The sequence below is a fragment of the Rutidosis leptorrhynchoides genome, chromosome 11 (assembly GCF_046630445.1).
Source record: "Rutidosis leptorrhynchoides isolate AG116_Rl617_1_P2 chromosome 11, CSIRO_AGI_Rlap_v1, whole genome shotgun sequence".
NCBI classification, from domain to species: domain Eukaryota; kingdom Viridiplantae; phylum Streptophyta; class Magnoliopsida; order Asterales; family Asteraceae; genus Rutidosis; species Rutidosis leptorrhynchoides.
This window is the reverse complement of record NC_092343.1, coordinates 92,210,001-92,228,707: the sequence shown is the minus strand read 5'-3', so window position 1 is coordinate 92,228,707 and position 18,707 is coordinate 92,210,001. Positions and strand designations below refer to the sequence as shown.

Genomic DNA, 18,707 nt, shown 5'->3' with positions numbered 1-18,707 from the left:
TCTAAATATCAATCGAATCAATAATCGAATGTTACTATCGTTTACTAAATAACTTGAAATCATATATATATATATATATATATATATATATATATATATATATATATATATATATATATATATATATATATATATATATATATATATATATATATATATATATATATATATGCACATTAAGTTATATATATATTGTTCGTGAATCTTCGAGAACAGTCAAAGAATAATTGATTACATGAATATAGTTCCAAAACTTTCGTGACTCAACATTACAGACTTTGCTTATAGTGTCGAAAACATTAAATCATTTATAGATAAAGTTTAAATTTGATCAAAAATTTCCGGGTTGTCACACATCACCACCCTTATTTTTGCTTCAAACCACCACTGCCGCCTTTCTTCCCACCACCCTGATTTTGATTCACACCACCATCAACACCACCTAAGGGTTTATCACTCATCATCTTTAACAGTCACACACAAATTTGAATTCTGATCTTCACACCACAACCCGTTTTTCTGATTCTGATCTGTATGATCGTAGATCTGGTGGTATCCAGTGTCATCGTCGCCGCCGTTTACGATTTTTATAAACAGCCACTACTGTCGTGTACCCCAAATTCGTGTACAGTGTTCATATGGTGAAAGTTTGGTGATGTGCATAGACTACTCTTAAAAATAAATTAAACAAAACTAACTAATTAACGACTAGCATATATTACAGGAAAAAGGCCCGATCAATGTAATACTAAGTAATATGTAAGTCAAGTTCGTCCCCAAGAGAGCACGACAATTTTGTTTTGTAGAAAGGTTGTCACAATTTTGATTAGGGAGTTTATTTATTAACTAAATAAAATAACAATAAGTTATAAAAGGTATTCACTTGGGTTTTTACAATCGTCCTAGCTCATGTTAATCTTTTTATGAAATTGTAGTTTTAATGACTTGTACTTTAGTTTAAATACCTACTTACTAAGTGAGACCAACCAGAAACTAGTTATTCTTAGAGTGAATTAGGTAGATAAGTAAGATTCAAGTGTTGATTTAAATCTTCAACTCTCATATATCGGGTAGACATACAATATTTTGCAACGCTCATCTAGATCTCAAGACTTAGGTGTATAGTAGTCAATTTATTATCTTCAACTGGTTTGCATTCAATAATAAATATAAGTACCTAGGTTCACATGCATGAAAAACTAGTAAGAGGCAAGTTTTAGAATCTACAAGATTCATCAATTTTATCCTTTAACTATGCATACATTTTCATCTTAATGTCTAGATAATCAATGATTCTTACTTCAACATAGAAATTCTAATTCATACAACTAATAAAATAATCATTAACCCTAACTAGGAATCATACTATTACCAAGTGAATACTAATAAATTTATCTCATCAAGCAAATAACAATAAAGATCAAATAAATAAACAGGACAATAATTAAAGTAAACAATGAAATAAAAGTGAACATAAATTATAAATAAAAAATACTCAAAGTAATTGTAGAATAAATGTATTAGGATATTGGAATTATTGAATGTAAACCCTAAGTATTCCCTTGAGAAAGCTATCTAAAAAACTAAATGGAAAAGTATATCTGAACCTCTGGCCTAAGCCCTTATTTATAGTGTAAAACCACTAAAAATTTCGGATTAATTCGAGCTAGAGATTGTTTCACAATTTAGCCGGCGGCCTAGAATCTTCTCCAAAAGCTGGCGGCTCTTTGTTTAGATGACGACACAAATTATTTTCTTCAGACTTTTCGATCTTCATAAAAACGTAATGATAGCCGCCCGCCCTTTTGCTGCGGGGGCTCTTTTCATTTGAAGGTCGGCGGTTTAATTTCAGTTGTCGGTTATTTTGTCTTTTTCTAGAAACCGGCTACGATCTTCAAGATGATAGCTGGCAGCTCTAGAACAGATGAAGGTTGTTTTACTGTTTTCAAATTTGCTTCATTCATCATCCGTACTTCATTCAACTTTCTTCTTTCCATCACTTTTTAGCCCTTTTTAACATCTTTTTCATCACTTTTCCTACAAAATCATTTGAACTATTCCAAACATATAAAACATCAATTTGTTCAAGGAATAAACATAATTTAGCTTAAGATATAAATAATATCTCCTTAAGATATAATTTGAGTGATATCAGTTGGTTTACTGATTTACAACCTTGGTGTGTTTTTGAGCTCATTTTTTAGTTGAAAACTTACTTACACATGTATCTGGGTGGTTATAGATGATAAAGCGTCAAGTTCGGTACCATGAATTGAAGGTTATGTTTGTATATATGTGTGCTTACAAAGGTTCAATACCTTCAATCTTCGAACTTTAATTTTCGAGTTCATGTACACTGAGTAAATCATCTGGGTCTATTGGTATCAAAATGGATATTGATTTTCAAAATTGAGTTTCACTAAGACCCTTCTGAATATCTTTTTCTAAAGTTAATTATGTAACAACAAACAATAACAATAACAAAACTCAATACCACATGAGTGGTGTATAAGGAAAGTGAGATGTAGACAATCATTCCCATATCCGAGAATAAAAACAAGTCATTTCTTTACATAGAGTGAAACATTCTCAAAAAATAAAATGGATATTAATGATTTGAATATTAATTTTATTTTATTATTTATTTCGAAAATGAAGGAAATGGGAAATAATAAATTAAATGATAATGGACGAAAATACCCTATTGTGAGGAGCACGTGTGAGAAATTAGAGAAGTTTGACTCAATTATCGGTATTGAGAACCAACTGCAAAATAAGTGCAAACTTCAAGGTCCTTCAAATGAAAGCAAGCCTTAAGTTGGGATGTGCAATTTGGAACAAAATTCATGGTTCTATATAATTTTGTCTTAAGCATTCATATGGCACATAACATTTTATACTAAAAAGCATTGAAAACAAACTAAATGTAGTGTACAACATAAACTAGATACAAAGATGGTGAAAGACTACATCACATATAACATAATCGTATATAACATAATACAACAGCAAACCAAAATATTTTTCAAACCGAACAATCTTTGATCAAATTTATTTTTTACTTGACAAAAGTTCATTATTATAAGAAGTGATTAATCAGTTGGTACGTCTACAATTGGTCCGAACCTCGCCACTTGAACCTGTCAATGGGCTAAGGTTACTCATCTTGATCATTCCATTTGCAAAGTCTGTAAAGAAAGTCGCAGAATTTGAACTGTAGGTTTGCACTTGAGAGTCGGTTGAACCACCATTAAAAAGTTGTTGATCTGAATGCAATAAGCCTTTTTGGTTCAATAAGTTACTGAAGTACGAATTGTCAAATGATGTGGGAGTATTCACATCTAGTGGAGATAGATTATTGTCTCCACCACTTGACGGACAATTCGCTTGAAGAGATGTAGCAAAAGATGAGTTAATGTTGTTCTCGTTGTAGAGACGAGCTCGAAATACTGTACACCTTGCTTGCCCGATTGTATGTGATCCTGATTTGGAGAAAACAATGTCGGATTCAGAAATATTTTCATCAGGGCATTACACTAACATATTACTATTTAACAATTTCACATTAATTTTACTAAATTTACATATAAATACATCAAAATATAAGTTCGTCAAATAAATTTGATCGTCGGGGCGACTGATCCAGCTACGCTGTGGAGTCTCCACCCATGAGGAAATTAATTATTATATTATGCATAATAGAATTAATATGACAACATCATGTAATCTTGTGTATAAGGTATGTAATATGTAAACAATCATTCACCTATCAAAAATAGTGAGTTCGATTACCTGATAGCGCAACCATTTCATTCGTTGTAAATCCTAAGTTCGAAAACGAAGAAATCAGACCACTAAGGTTCAAAGTTGGTGCAGGAATGTTGGCATTCGCAGCGCTCAAGCTAGCAGTCGTCGAATCCCTCCTACCAAATGACAAACTCCAACTCGGCCCACCTAGCTAAAAATAAATTAACACAACACGCTCGTTAACATTTAAACTTATAGGTATGCATTACATAATGCAGTCGAAGTTGATAGTAGTTATTTATGGTTCTACTTACAGCTACAACGGAATCACGAGCAGCAGTTGCTACGATATCTGCACAAGAGACGATTCCTGGGCATGAACTCTCTAACTGACTTTTGATAGTGTCGATAACGTTGAATCCTCTTAAGGAATTGTTGTTAGGGGCTGCTGTTTTTTCTCCGGTGAAGGTTGAATTGTCGTCCAATAACACAGATGCATCACATCCCTAACGATATTTAGATAACGAGAAATAATTAACATATATAATAAAGATATACTTTCTTATATGGTGGTATATAATATAATTAATAGATTAAAAATTGATTCTTAAAATTCAATAAACAACTCCATAAAATTTGACAATAGTCATCCAGTTTTGTTTATAAGCCAGGTACAACAAGTCCATTAGAATAGGTGAAAAGAGAACCATAAACGCGTGAAACCGTAAATTACGAGATCAAATTATAAAGTTTATAAATTTGGAACAGTATTTTAGAGTTTAAAAAATATTCATACATCACTAAGCATGTACTATGATATTGTATGTATGCATCAAAACTATTCATACATCTATGCATTATGATATTTAACTGTACAACCTTCTAAAATAAGTTTAACGGTGTATGAATAAAGTTTGGTAGTGTATGCATGAGTGGCCAAAAATAATGAACATAAATCGGCATATGTAAAGTTTAAGTACATAATACTGCAGATTTTTTCAATTTGGGTTCGGGGATGAACGAAAATTTAATTCAGATATATACGGTTTAGTTAGGTTATCATGTGACTTTTTTGATAATTTTTTTCTTTGATTTTAAGATTTACTACCAGTGAGGTTTGAGAATGAAACATAATAGAACACTTAGATGATGCTAGATTAATAGTTAGTACTCTCACCAACGGATCTTCGGTCCAGCGGTACCGCGGTTACACTTGTGTACTGCAGGGCTAGAGGTCTCGGGTTCGAACCTCGTCACCCGCTCTAGGAATTGAAATATATTCCTTGAAGGTGGCCCAAAGGGAAGGTTTTACCGACCCGCTCCGGGACTAAGGTCCGGCCCGCCTGCCCCTCGGGATGGTTAAAGGGTCGGATCCTCAGAGTGTGGTTCGGGTTTCCTGCCCGAAAGCGCATGTGTGTGTGCAAATGATGACTAGACTTCGGTCCGGACTGATGCAAGCTTGCCTTTCAAAAAAAAAAAAAAAAAAATAGTTAATACTCTCTCTTTCTTGATTTAATAGTTATGAGTTGATTTTGTTTTCAACTTTGACTCTAGATAATTTTTTGTGTAATACATACAAGATAAAGTCTATAAGATTAAATTATGTTTTATATGTGTTTTTATATGGTATAACTTTAATCATATGAAGTATTATATAATACAAAAGAATATATTTACAGTTAAATTTAAGAAAAAGTTAATCCGGGACTGTAAAATTGAGATGGATAGAGTATATATCTACTCAGGAGATTCATCATCATCGTTGAATTTAATGACTAAAAAGATGTGATTAAATTCGTTGAATAGAGTTTATTTTATATATATATATATATATATATATATATATATATATATATATATATAACTGTACTAAAAAGACAAGAAGATAAACAAATAAAAAGATGTTTGATAAGTATTGCCTACCACACGCCACTATGCATGTGATCATGACTTTTACTAACCTATTATTGAATGAATGATTTACATGGTCCTACTATACTTCTAGAATTACGTCCTCAAATGCCATGCAGATTAATTAATTCAATAATTAGTTACTCGTAATTAATTGTCGACAAAGTCTTATAGAAAGTGTCCACGTATGACTTGGTGGACCAATCAGGAAACAGATAGTGAAAGATGCAATAAAGCGAGATAACGATTCTTGTTGATTCTTATTTAGTCAACAACTAAACCCCGCGTAAAAACAATGATTTAAAAGTTAAAAAGTAAACATGGAAATGTAACACGTGCTCATAAGGCATAAGCGCATTGAAATATCTTTGTTCATATATAATCTAGGCAAATATAAACTTATAAATCATGAATTTAATTTTAAAAACCTGATACATATTACATATTACATAATATATAATTAAACAACTAATATAAGTTGAAATCTCATTTAGTCTTCGGATTTATTCGAGTTTGATACAAGATGCTCGAGCTAGAGCTCATTTACTAATTTTATCTTTAAAATAATAATATATCTTTTTTGAACTTGGACTCGGCCGGTTTAAACTCGCTTGGAATTGAGTAACGAGTCGAGTATATAAGTAACACCCCTAATTTTTTTTATTCATGGTTATTAACTAAAAACATTTGGTTGTAAAAATAAACAGCACAAGAGCAACATATTTAAATTTTTTATTTAACAGAACCAATTAATATTAGGTAAAATGAAAATTAAGTACAATTAAAAGTATAAACTATTGAAAGGTACTCATGATTAATTATCACCTACATGCATAATTGTGCTTAGTTCTAAACGTTGGTGATTAATGACTAAATATGAACCATACAAATCAACTTATTATGTTGTTAATTTTTCCCTACAGCCAAAAATAAGGCTCAGCTTTTTTTAAACTAACCTATGAACTAGATATTTATATCTACCAGAATATCTATATAGAATCATCATATATATTAGATGATTCTTAAGAACTAAAAGCATAATATAATGCTAATTAGTTATTAGTTGTAGACAGTAGATAGTAATTAATAAAAGAATCAAGAAGAAGGAATTATAATCGAGGTAGCTAATTGAAAACTTGCATTAACGAAGCAATCATGGAAATGAAGACGAAGCAACGAAGCACCCATTCGAGCTTCATTTGACACCGCAGAGTTCACGGCACTTGATATAATGGAGCTAAAATTAGGGCACGAGCTAGCGTAAAAGTTGGCCGAAAGTTGTCCAGAAACTGCCTCGACTAATATAAATAGAACCATTATGCATGTTGGTAAACTAATGTTGTTTGTAGAAGAGGGTGAAGCCATGATGCTTATCAGCAAGGGAGTATGGCTAATGTTGGTTAGTTGTGTGTTTGTGTTTTATGTGCTACTCTATATATAGTAAAAAAGGGACGAGTAATTTTGGTTGCGATTGATGCCAACCGTGTAAAGTATTTTAGTATAAGTTTTATAAGAATCCGAAAGACTAAATCTTCTTTTATCATCATATAAAAATATAATATAATATTGCTTATATATATAATACTAGGTTTTAAGCCCGTGCGATCTACGACTTCAAAAACCATTTCAAATGAGTCACTTATTTTTATGACGTTTAATGTTATATTTCTATTCTAATCAACACATGATGTACCAATTAGCAACATATAAGAATTTTTTTCCCACAATGCATGAAAATTAACAGTTGGAGTTATTAGTTCTATATACTTGGTAAATAGTAAAGTGATAAACACAAGATTTTAAGATTCAAATAAAACTCCATGGGTAAATGATTTAATAGAGTGATTAATGCATCATGTTGTTGATTGACCCATTATATGAGTGCCATAATACGTAGTTCATTAAACAATGAGTTAAGAATGAAAACAATGTTAATTGATGCCTCATGTATTACATATAATGAGATTTGGGTGTAGGAACCGAAGGTAATTATAAAGCTTTGCCTATTGAACAACTAAACAAATTTGATTTACTACTTTGTTTGTGACTAACATGAAAAGATTAATAAGTAACTTTTTTAATTTCTCGAAGTAAATTGATATGCTATTTTTGCATAGTCAACATCAATCGTAAGTTCATATTATTTCAACTCATTATACTTTCTCAATAATGATGCAATGGCTTTAAAATAAATTCTATGGATGGTACAGTTACTATAACATATTCTAAAAATCAACATATGATTAGATTACAAATATAACATGGTATTAAGAATAATATGTAACATTGATTACATGAGAAAGAATGAGTGGATATTGATCTAGAGGTAAAATTAAATCAAAAATAGGCACGATGCATCAATATCGAATTAAAAGTCGTAGAGATAACTATTTGGATAGATCACCGGATTCAACTATGCATAAACCACAATCTGATTTCTTGGATTTCAGTTTTTTAAAATTCTATCTTTTTCCTGCTTCTGCAAATATGGGATTGTATAACATTCAAATGATCTTGTGTCGTCAGAAACCGGTGATGACGATTATAAGGGAAGTACGCAACTGAAAGAGATTAAGTTTGTTAAAAGGGATGGGGTACACCTGTTCTATTCTTTTCATTAATTTTATTCAATTAATTTAAATTTTAAATTAGTCATATTAATATTAATATTATTATTATAATTAATATATTATATTATTCATTAGGAAAATACTGTGACGACCCGGAAATTTCCGACCAAATTTAAACATAATCTTTATATGTTTCCGACACGATAAGCAACGCATGTAATGTTGAGTCTTAAAAATTTTAAACTATTGTTCATGTGTTCAATTAACCTTCGACTATTCCAACGATTCACGAACAATTATGTGTAAATAAATGTGCATATGTCCCCGCAGCTTTGGCTCAGTGGACATGTGGTGGTGCCTAGCACCCCCGCCGGGCTAGAGGTCTCAGGTTCGAGCCTCGTCACCTACAAAGGATATTATTTGAAAGAAATTCCTTGAGGGTGGCCCAAATGGAAGGTTTTACCAACCCGCTCCGGGACTAAGGTCCGGCCCGCTTGCCCCGTATGGGATGGTTTAAGGGTCGGATCTCCTGAGTGTGGTTCGGGTTTCCTGCCCGAACGCGTGTGTGTGTGCAAATGATGACTAGGCTTCGGTCCGGACTGATGCAAGATTGCCGTTCAAAAAAATAAATAAATAAATAAATGTGCATAATATATATATATATATATATATATATATATATATATATATATATATATATATATATATATATATATATATATATATTAATTGAAAACGTTAACAAAGCATTAAGTGTATGATACCATACATTAAACTTAATGGTCTCTATATCTATTTGATATATTTAACTTCAGAGTTATAAGTTAATGTCTAATGATTAAGTTAGAAGATATTTTATCCGTTAGCAAATCCATGAACATTATGAGATGGTTACCGGTCTCTGTTGTGAGATCTACATTGATTTGAGAAATCTTTCTTTTTAACAATATTCGGAAGAAAGGGTAAAGTAATTTTCTAGTGAGAACAAAGTGTTAATTAACGAGAGTTAGACAAAAGTTAGTGGAGAACTAAATTTCATAATACTCAATTAATTTAGTTTCAAACGTGCGGAAACATTTTTTAATTCAATAGAATTTGATTATTTAAAATGTTTTGTTTAAATAACATAATTTGAATATATACAATATGATATTAATTATTAGAATTAAATATATAAATAACTCGCAACGTGTATTTAAAATGTGTGTATGAATATTTAATATAAATATGATTTCTATACATAATTAATATTGTATGTAAATTATAATATATATATATAAAATGTATAAATATTAAATATTCAGGAAATGTTATTATATATATATATATATATATATATATATATATATATATATATATATATATATATATATATATATATATATATATATATATATATATATATATATATATATATATATATAATAAAAATGACATATGTAAAATTAATATATTAAATATAATTACAAGTTAGAGTATTATATCAATACTATTATTATTACTCTCATTATTGTTATTAATATTAATATTGATATTAATTATATTATTATTATTTGTATTATTAATATTATTATTATTGTTATGTTTAAAAGGCTATGATTATCAAAAATAAAGATGATAAATATAAATATTACTATAAGAATGATTAAAATTATAATTTAGTAGTAATTTAAATATTATTAGTTATTATTATTATTACAACTTTTAACATGATTATTAAAGATTAACACTTTTACTTAAAATTACCATTTTCATTATTACTTTTATCATTTTATTATTATTACTAGTATTATTTCGAATTTATTATTATTAATATTATTGTTATATTATATTAACAGTATCATTATTTTTTTATGTATAAAATATAAAAACAAATAAGTATATAATCTAAATAATCCAATCTGATTACGTATCATTATCACAACTGTGTTTAGTTTTGTTTCTTGTCTGTTAAATCAAAATCGATTCCACATCCAAACGAAATCTGTTGAAGGTCGATATCAACTGTATATTTTTTTTTTCTCTTCCAGCTTGATTTCTTATTGATAAATCTTGGCTACAAAACAACTTCAATCACTTCTGGATACTGTATCAATCACTCACATTCACGTTATATATTATCAAGTGTTGTAATTGTTGAAGAAAAAACAGAAAAATAAAAACGAATACCAAGTCTTTCCTCTGTTCGTTTAACTTTTTACCCAAATCCCAAATTCTTATAAATTTTCCAAATATATTAATACAGAGTTGTTAGAAATCATTCACTCAAACTTTTCGCAAAGTTTGAATTTCCAATTTTTCAAAACGAATGTGAATTTTAGAGTCAAACTTTAAATTCAAAAAGTCAAAGGTTGTATTCACCAAGAAATTCGAAATCATGTTAATGTTTCTGGTTCAATTGATGGATCTAGAGTGTTAGGAAGGTTATTCCTAACATTTTTCAAGTATCAATTAAGAGCTAAAAACACCTAGAAATTGTTTTCGAATTTAGTATAATCATGTCTTCGTGAAGTTCTCTGCAGCTTGTTTTTATTTATATTTTTTTTTCTTCTTCTGCTGATCAATAACACTCACATTTTAGTCGTTCTGTTTCAACTTCACATTTTAATTCAAACATGAACTAGCTATTTTGATTGTTAATGGTCCTCTGCTCGATTGGTAATATGAAGAAGAAGGAAGAAATAGAAAGGCGGGTTATATATTTATTTATGTGAGTTTAATCAGAAAAATGAGACGGATCAGATGGTTGGGTATGATGCGGGTGAGCGAGAGGTCTCGGGTTCGAGCTCGGTCTGGGGCAATTGTTTTTTAGAAAAGCTTCTTAATAGGGGTATACACTTTTATTCTTATTTTCATTATTTTCATTATTATTATTATTATTATTATTATTATTATTATTATTATTATTATTATTATTATTATTATTATTATTATTATTATTATTATTATCATTATCATTATTATTATTATGATTGTTATTGCTAGTGTTAATCATTATTGTTAAAATTGTTATTATTACTAATATTATAATCATTACCTAATATTATTATTATTATTATTATTACTAATATTAACATATGTATTATTACTATTATGATTATGATTATTATTATTATTATTATTATTATTATTATTATTATCATTATTATTATGAACATAATAAAATTTATCACTATAAATATTATTATTAGTATCATTTTATAAATTTTTAGTATTACTATTGTTATTATCAATAAATGTATTAGTAATAAAATCATTATTATTGATAATATGATTATTAGTATGGTTATAATTAAACTTATTATCTTTATTAACAAAATAGATATTTTTATGATTATTATTATTATTAAGAATTAAGTATTATTAACAAAAATTAATATTTTCATGACCATTATTATTAAATTATTCATTTTATTAAAACTACTGTTATTATCATTATTAATTAATATTATTAATATCATCATTATTATTATTATTATTATTATTATTATTTTTATCACTATTAATATTATCTTAGTATTTTTAAAATACTGTTTTGACAAACAAATAATATATATATATATATATATATATATATATATATATATATATATATATATATATATATATATATATATATATATATATATATATATATATATATATATACTTATATAAAATATATTTAGTACACATAACTTAACTAAATTATTATTTGTATACATAAAATGAAAATATATAAATAGATAATGAAACTTATAAATTACTAAATATATAAATTACATCACTCATAATATATATATTTGTTTGATTACAAGTATATGTTTTAATATATATATATGAATGATATAGGTTCGTGAATCAAGGCCAACCCTGCATTGTTCAGTTTTGTCATATGTATTTTTACTACAAAATACAATATCGTGAGTTTCATTTGCTCCCTTTTTAAATGATTTTGCAATATATATTTTTGGGACTGAGAATACATGCGCTGCTTTTATAAATATTTTACGAAATAGATACAAGTAATCGAAACTACATTTTATGATTGGATTATCTAAATCGAATATGCCCCTTTTATTAGCTTGGTAGCCTAAGAATTGGTGTTTATTATAATTGCGACCAATTGACGCGAATCCTAAAGATAGATCTATGGACCTCGACAAGTCCCATTCGGGTTGCGAATGCTTTAGTACTTCGATTATCATATCCGATGAGAGTACCAAAATGATGGGGATATTCTATATGCATCCTGTTAGTTCAGTTATCAAGCGTTCACCATATGAATGAATTTTAATTCGCGAGTTACGCGTGTCATTATGTACTCGGGTTACGTGTACAATTAAATATCTGAAATCTTGTGGTCTATTAAAATGATGGAAATGAATGTTTACGATAAACTAATGAACTCACCAACCTTTTGGTTGACACTTTAAAGCATGTTTATTCTCAGGTATGAAAGAAATCTTCCGCTGCGCATTTGCTCATTTTAGAGATGTTACTTGGAGTCATTCATGACATATTTCAAAAAACGTTGCATTCGAGTCATTGAGTTCATCAAGATTATTATTAAGTCAATTATAGTTAGATATATTTTGAAATGGTATGCATGCCGTCAACTTTCGATGTAATGAAAGTTTGTCTTTTTAAAAACGAATGCAATCTTTGTAAAATGTATCATATAGAGGTCAAGTACCTCGCGATGTAAACAAATGTAATGTATTCATCCAGATGGATTAGGACGGGTCATTAAAGTTGGTATCAGAGCGGTGGTTTTAGCGAACCAGGTCTTGCATTAGTGTGTCTAACTGATAGTTGCTTAGATGCATTAGTGGGTCTGGACTTCGACCGTGTCTGCATGTCAAAAGTTTTTCTTATCATTTCGTGTCAAAAATTATATGCTTATCATTCCTAAGTCTAGAAACATCTTATTGAATTTATTGCATAGATAGTGTATAGATAGATTCATATCTTAGCATATCTGTTACTATAAACTTTGTCTGACAGCTTCCGAAAATTCCTCCGTAGTCTACGAAATCTTTAGTCCTATATATATAGATATTATATGTAGTTAGAATATCATCCAATATTCGAAAATCATTCCATATCGAAAAATCCTTTGTTCAATCGTACGAAATAGAATTCGCCACTAGTTGAAGTCCCTCGGATTCCGATATGGAGTTTCACTAGAGCTCCGAAAGCAGTGTGACCGGAATGGATCAACCAATTAGCCATCATTTATTCTAGATGAATTGGGGATGTGTTCGTAGTCTACTTAATCATTGGAGACAAGAAGAAGGTGATCCTTTCCATCAACCGAATTCACCTCTTGGCGAGGAACCTGAAGCACTTACCGGCGAACCTATCCGAAACACCATTTTCAGCCTCATTTCCAGGGTATCTCGTCACGATTATATACTATCTCAAATTCTAGATTTTATTCACCCGCTCGTCTGAACCACAGATCATCTCGGTGTAATAGAAGAAGTCAACGAGCTTCGCGCTCGATTATTGGCTTTGGAGGATAGGGTGCGAATATTACAAGCACCATCAGCAACACTAGTACCATCCACAACATCCACATCCCATGATTCAACATCACAAAATGTCCCACGAACATCAACGTCATACGCACCATCGATGCTAAGGAGTATCAATAACAATAACTGATGAAGTATTAATTCATAACTTCATTGGAGAAATATTAGGCGGCAATTATGTAATCTCTAAAATTTTAGAGATTATTTATTCTAGTTCCAACCGAAAAATCAAATGAGATTAATATCATATTAACTCATTAAATTCATGATTACATCTGAAGAAAATATATTTGAAAGTATATTTTCATAAAAATTGTAATTAAAAAAAAAATTCTTTTGTACAAACTGTTAATGGTGAAAATATTTTAACGGGTAGGTAATACCCTAGAAATATTTAGATTTCACACTAATAAGTTACACTGTACATTCTTTCAATCTGATTCAACAGTCATTTAATATCCTACTACATCCACAGATATACATATCCGTTCACTGCCGAATAACCATTTTCATTCAATTTCATATTTGGATTTTGACCTATCAAAATCCAACAAGTGGCATAATGAAGGAAACATTTGACAAAATAAAATTTGTTAGAAACAAACAAATTAACTATGAGAAATTTTATTAAGAATCTATGCTAACAAAATCCTAGCTAACTGTTCCTAGCTAACTGTTAATTCCTTATTACATTTTATTTATCGCAATTTATTTAGCGCAATTTTAATTCTCGCAATTTTATTTATCGTCATTTAATTTCTGTTATTTATTTTACGCACTTTATTTATCGTCATTTAAATACTGTTATTTACGCATTTTAAATATCGGGACACGTATACAATGTTTTGACATATCATATCGACGTCATCTATATATATTATTTGGAATAACCATGGACACTCTATATGCGGTAATATTCGAGTTAGCTATACAGGGTTGAGGTTTATTCTAAATAATATATATTCTTTGAGTTGTGATCGAGTCTGAGACATGTATATAATGGGTCACGACACGTATTAATTAATTCGAATATTATATATTAAACTATATATGAATTGTTGAACTACTAATTGTGGACTACTAACTGTGGACTGATAACATTGGACAATTAAAATGAATTAAAATATCGATTATAACATATGAAACTAAACATTTCTCCAAGTTTGCCACTTGATTTCATCTTAAGCCTCATTTGTACCTTGACGATTACAATCTGCGTTCAAACCTTTCATGATTCTTGAAAACACCTCAATTGAGAGGATGAACCAACCGCACTTCATCTACAGAAGAAAAGATTGATGCATATAGTCATGCACCTGAAAACACTCGAAACCTGAGTAAACGTTTAACACGTATCTGTGCTAGCTCCGTTAGCATTGTTATTACCGAAAATAACATTGCAATTCCTTTTCAAAATATCCAATTTTGTCACAGCTTCAGCAAATAAATTTTGAATTTTCATTCGAATAAACCTTATTATAACTTTGATATATAAGTTGCCTTTCGTCATCAATATTGGGAAACCGTTTATATCCCACCACATTAGCAGTAAACTTACCAGCAATTTCATCGATCTTTGATTTTTTGAAAAATCATTATATTCATTGAAACCCTATCATATACTCATCCGCATCTTGTAACGAGAACTGCCATACCAATTACCGGGAATCAGCAATCAGTATTTTGAAATCTCGCAGCGTTTCTACATCAATAGTTATATGTATACATATAACATTTATCTCTTAGAATTATGATCTTCCATTCTGAAATTCTGAAAAGCACCTAGTCTACGAATCAATTCTTTGAATTTTGAAAAATGCTGATAAAGCAGCAAAAACTGTAAACGACGTTAACAGCCAAAAGTTTAATGATAAAGAATGAAGTGTTGGAAACACTCAATGAAAATTTTGTACTGAAATCTTGATTGAGCAAACCATGAAGGCTGTGGATAAATCACAAAGACTAAATCTTCCTTCAAAGAATCCAAATGATTAAGTGTCTGCTGAAGTCATTATCGAATACCTTGCTTCTGACTCTAAACCTTTATGAACAAATCTTCTTCATCATCCTTTAATATTAGAAATTCTAAGATATCATTGTATCTTTCATTATAAATATCCTCGATATTTCTGAAGATATTTCATAAGTATTCTTATCTGAAATCATTTACCTCTTCACACTATCAGTGTTACATCATAAAGGAAACTGTATTAGTTTCTAAATTCTAAAAAAATCGAATTTAAAATATGAATATTTTTGAAGAAGTGTTAGGAATTGAAGCATGAGTTAGTATAATATAATGACACTTGATCAACGTGATTATATTACAGTAAGTCATGTTGAGTTTCTAAATGGAACGTGATGATTTACAGATCATAACGTCATCATGTGCCATGTTACACGACTCTTACATTCTATCTAATCTCCAAACATATCGAGAACATATTTTCCTGATAGTTCTATCTTTTCTTTTGAATTCTGGTAATTTAACCAATCAAGATCGTGTCATTACAATCTCTCTCGTAGAACATTAGTCATGTTCATTCGAAACTTCAGACCTACGAACTCTGGATCATTATTCGCTTGACTTAAAGTCAGGAAGAGAAAACAAAAGTATGAATTAAGAAAGAAAGCATAGGAGTGTGGAAACGAGTAAACGAAGAGGGTGGATTTATAGTGAAATATCAGACGAAGCAACCGAGGCAGATAATCGTATTTAATTAAAGAGAATCCTAATTTTCTTATTTACCGAAGAATCAGATCTTATATAGATTACCAAGATTTTCTTTAAATTCCTTGAATTCCGAAATTCAGACGTGACTACGTCAAAAGCTAAGACGGATCTTATTTTTCTCATCTCACTATTTTGTGATAGCTTCACTCGTACGCATCACATAATCGAATCGTTTTATCCATATTACTCACTGATGATAAAACTCTAATTTCCAACTCGTATGTGTCATGAAAACATACATATTGTCAACCATGACCATCCCAATCAAATTTCGGGACGAAATTTCTTTAACGGGTAGGTACTATGACGACCCGGAAATTTCCGACCAAATTTAAACCTAATCTTTATATGTTTCCGACACAATAAGCAACGCATGTAATGTTGAGTCTCAAAAATTTTGAACTATTGTTCATGTGTTCAATTAACCTTCGACTATTCCAACAATTCACGAACAATTATGTGTAAATAAATGTGCATATAATATATATATATATATATATATATATATATATATATATATATATATATATATACATATATATATATATATATATACATATTAATTGAAAATGTTAACAAAGTATTAAGTGTATGATACCATACATTAAACTTAATGGTCTCTATATCTATTTGATATATTTAACTTCAGAGTTATAAGTTAATGTCTAATGATTAAGTTAGAAGATATTTTATCCGTTAGAAAATCCATGAACATTATGAGATGGTTACGGGTCTCTGTTGTAAGATCCACATTGATTTGAGAAATCTTTCTTTTTAACAATATTCGGAAGAAAGGGTAAAGTAATTTTCTAGTGAGAACAAAGTGTTAATTAATGAGAGTTAGACAAAAGCTAGTGGAGAACTAAATTTCATAATACTCAATTAATTTAGTTTCAAACGTGCAGAAACGTTTTTCAATTCAATAGAATTTGATTATTTAAAATGTTTTGTTTAAATAACATAATTTGAATATATACAATATGATATTAATTATTAGAATTAAATATATAAATAACTCGCAACGTGTATTTAAAATGTTTTTATGAATATTTAATATAAATATGATTTCTATACATAATTAATATTGTATGTAAATTATAATATATATATATATATATATATATATATATATATATATATATATATATATAAAATGTATAAATATTAAATATTCAGAAAATGTTATTATATATATATATATATATATATATATATATATATATATATATATATATATATATATATTAAAAATGACATATGTAAAATTAATATATTAAATATAATTACAAGTTAGAGTATTATATCAATACTATTATTATTAGTCTCATTATTATTATTAATATTAATATTGATATTAATATTATTATTTGTATTATTAATATTATTATTATTGTTATGTTTAAAAGGCTATGATTATCAAAAATAAAGATGATAAATATAAATATTACTATAAGAATGATTAAAATTATAATTTAGTAGTAATTTAAATATTATTAGTTATTATTATTATTACAACTTTTAACATGATTATTAAAAATTAACACTTTTACTTAAAATTACCATTTTCATTATTACTTTTATCATTTTATTATTATTACTAGTTTTATTTCGGATTTATTATTATTAATATTATTGTTATATTATATTAATTGTATCATTAATTTTTTATGTATAAAATATAAAAACAAATAAGTATATAATCTAAATAATCCAATCTGATTACGTATCACGATCACAACTGTGTTTAGTTTTGTTTCTTGTCTGTTAAATCAAAATTGATTCCACATCCAAACGAAATCTGTTGAAGGTCGATATCAACTGTATATATATTTTTTTATTTTTCTCTTCCAGCTTGATTTCTTGTCGATAAATCTTGGCTACAAAACAACTTCAATCACTTCTGGATACTGTATCAATCACTCACATTCACGTTATATATTATCAAGTGTTGTAATTGTTGAAGAAAAATAGAAAAATATAAATGAACACCAAATCTTTCCTCTGTTCGTTTAACTTTTTACCCAAATCCCAAATTCGTATAAATTTTCAAAATCTATTAATACAGAGTTGTTAGAAATCATTCACGCAAACTTTCCGCAAAGTTTGAATTTTCAATTTTTCAAAATGAATTCGAATTTTAGAGTCAAACTTTAAATTCAAAAAGTCAAAGGTTGTGTTCATCAAGAAATTCGAAATCATGTTAATGTTTCTGGTTCAATTGATGGA

General features: G+C 28.5%; 1 protein-coding gene across 1 annotated transcript; it reads right to left on the bottom strand.

The window, feature by feature from the left end:
• Positions 1 to 2,892: 2,892 nt before the first annotated feature.
• On the bottom strand, positions 2,893 to 7,117 carry LOC139876985 (cationic peroxidase 1-like). The gene is made up of 4 exons (XM_071864389.1): positions 6,799 to 7,117; positions 4,062 to 4,253; positions 3,793 to 3,958; positions 2,893 to 3,482 (listed from the first exon to the last, which is right to left on the bottom strand). Exons 1-4 carry the CDS (start codon positions 7,021 to 7,023, stop codon positions 3,097 to 3,099), a joined length of 969 nt encoding a protein of 322 aa, XP_071720490.1. The 5' UTR covers positions 7,024 to 7,117; the 3' UTR covers positions 2,893 to 3,096.
• Positions 7,118 to 18,707: the final 11,590 nt, after the last annotated feature.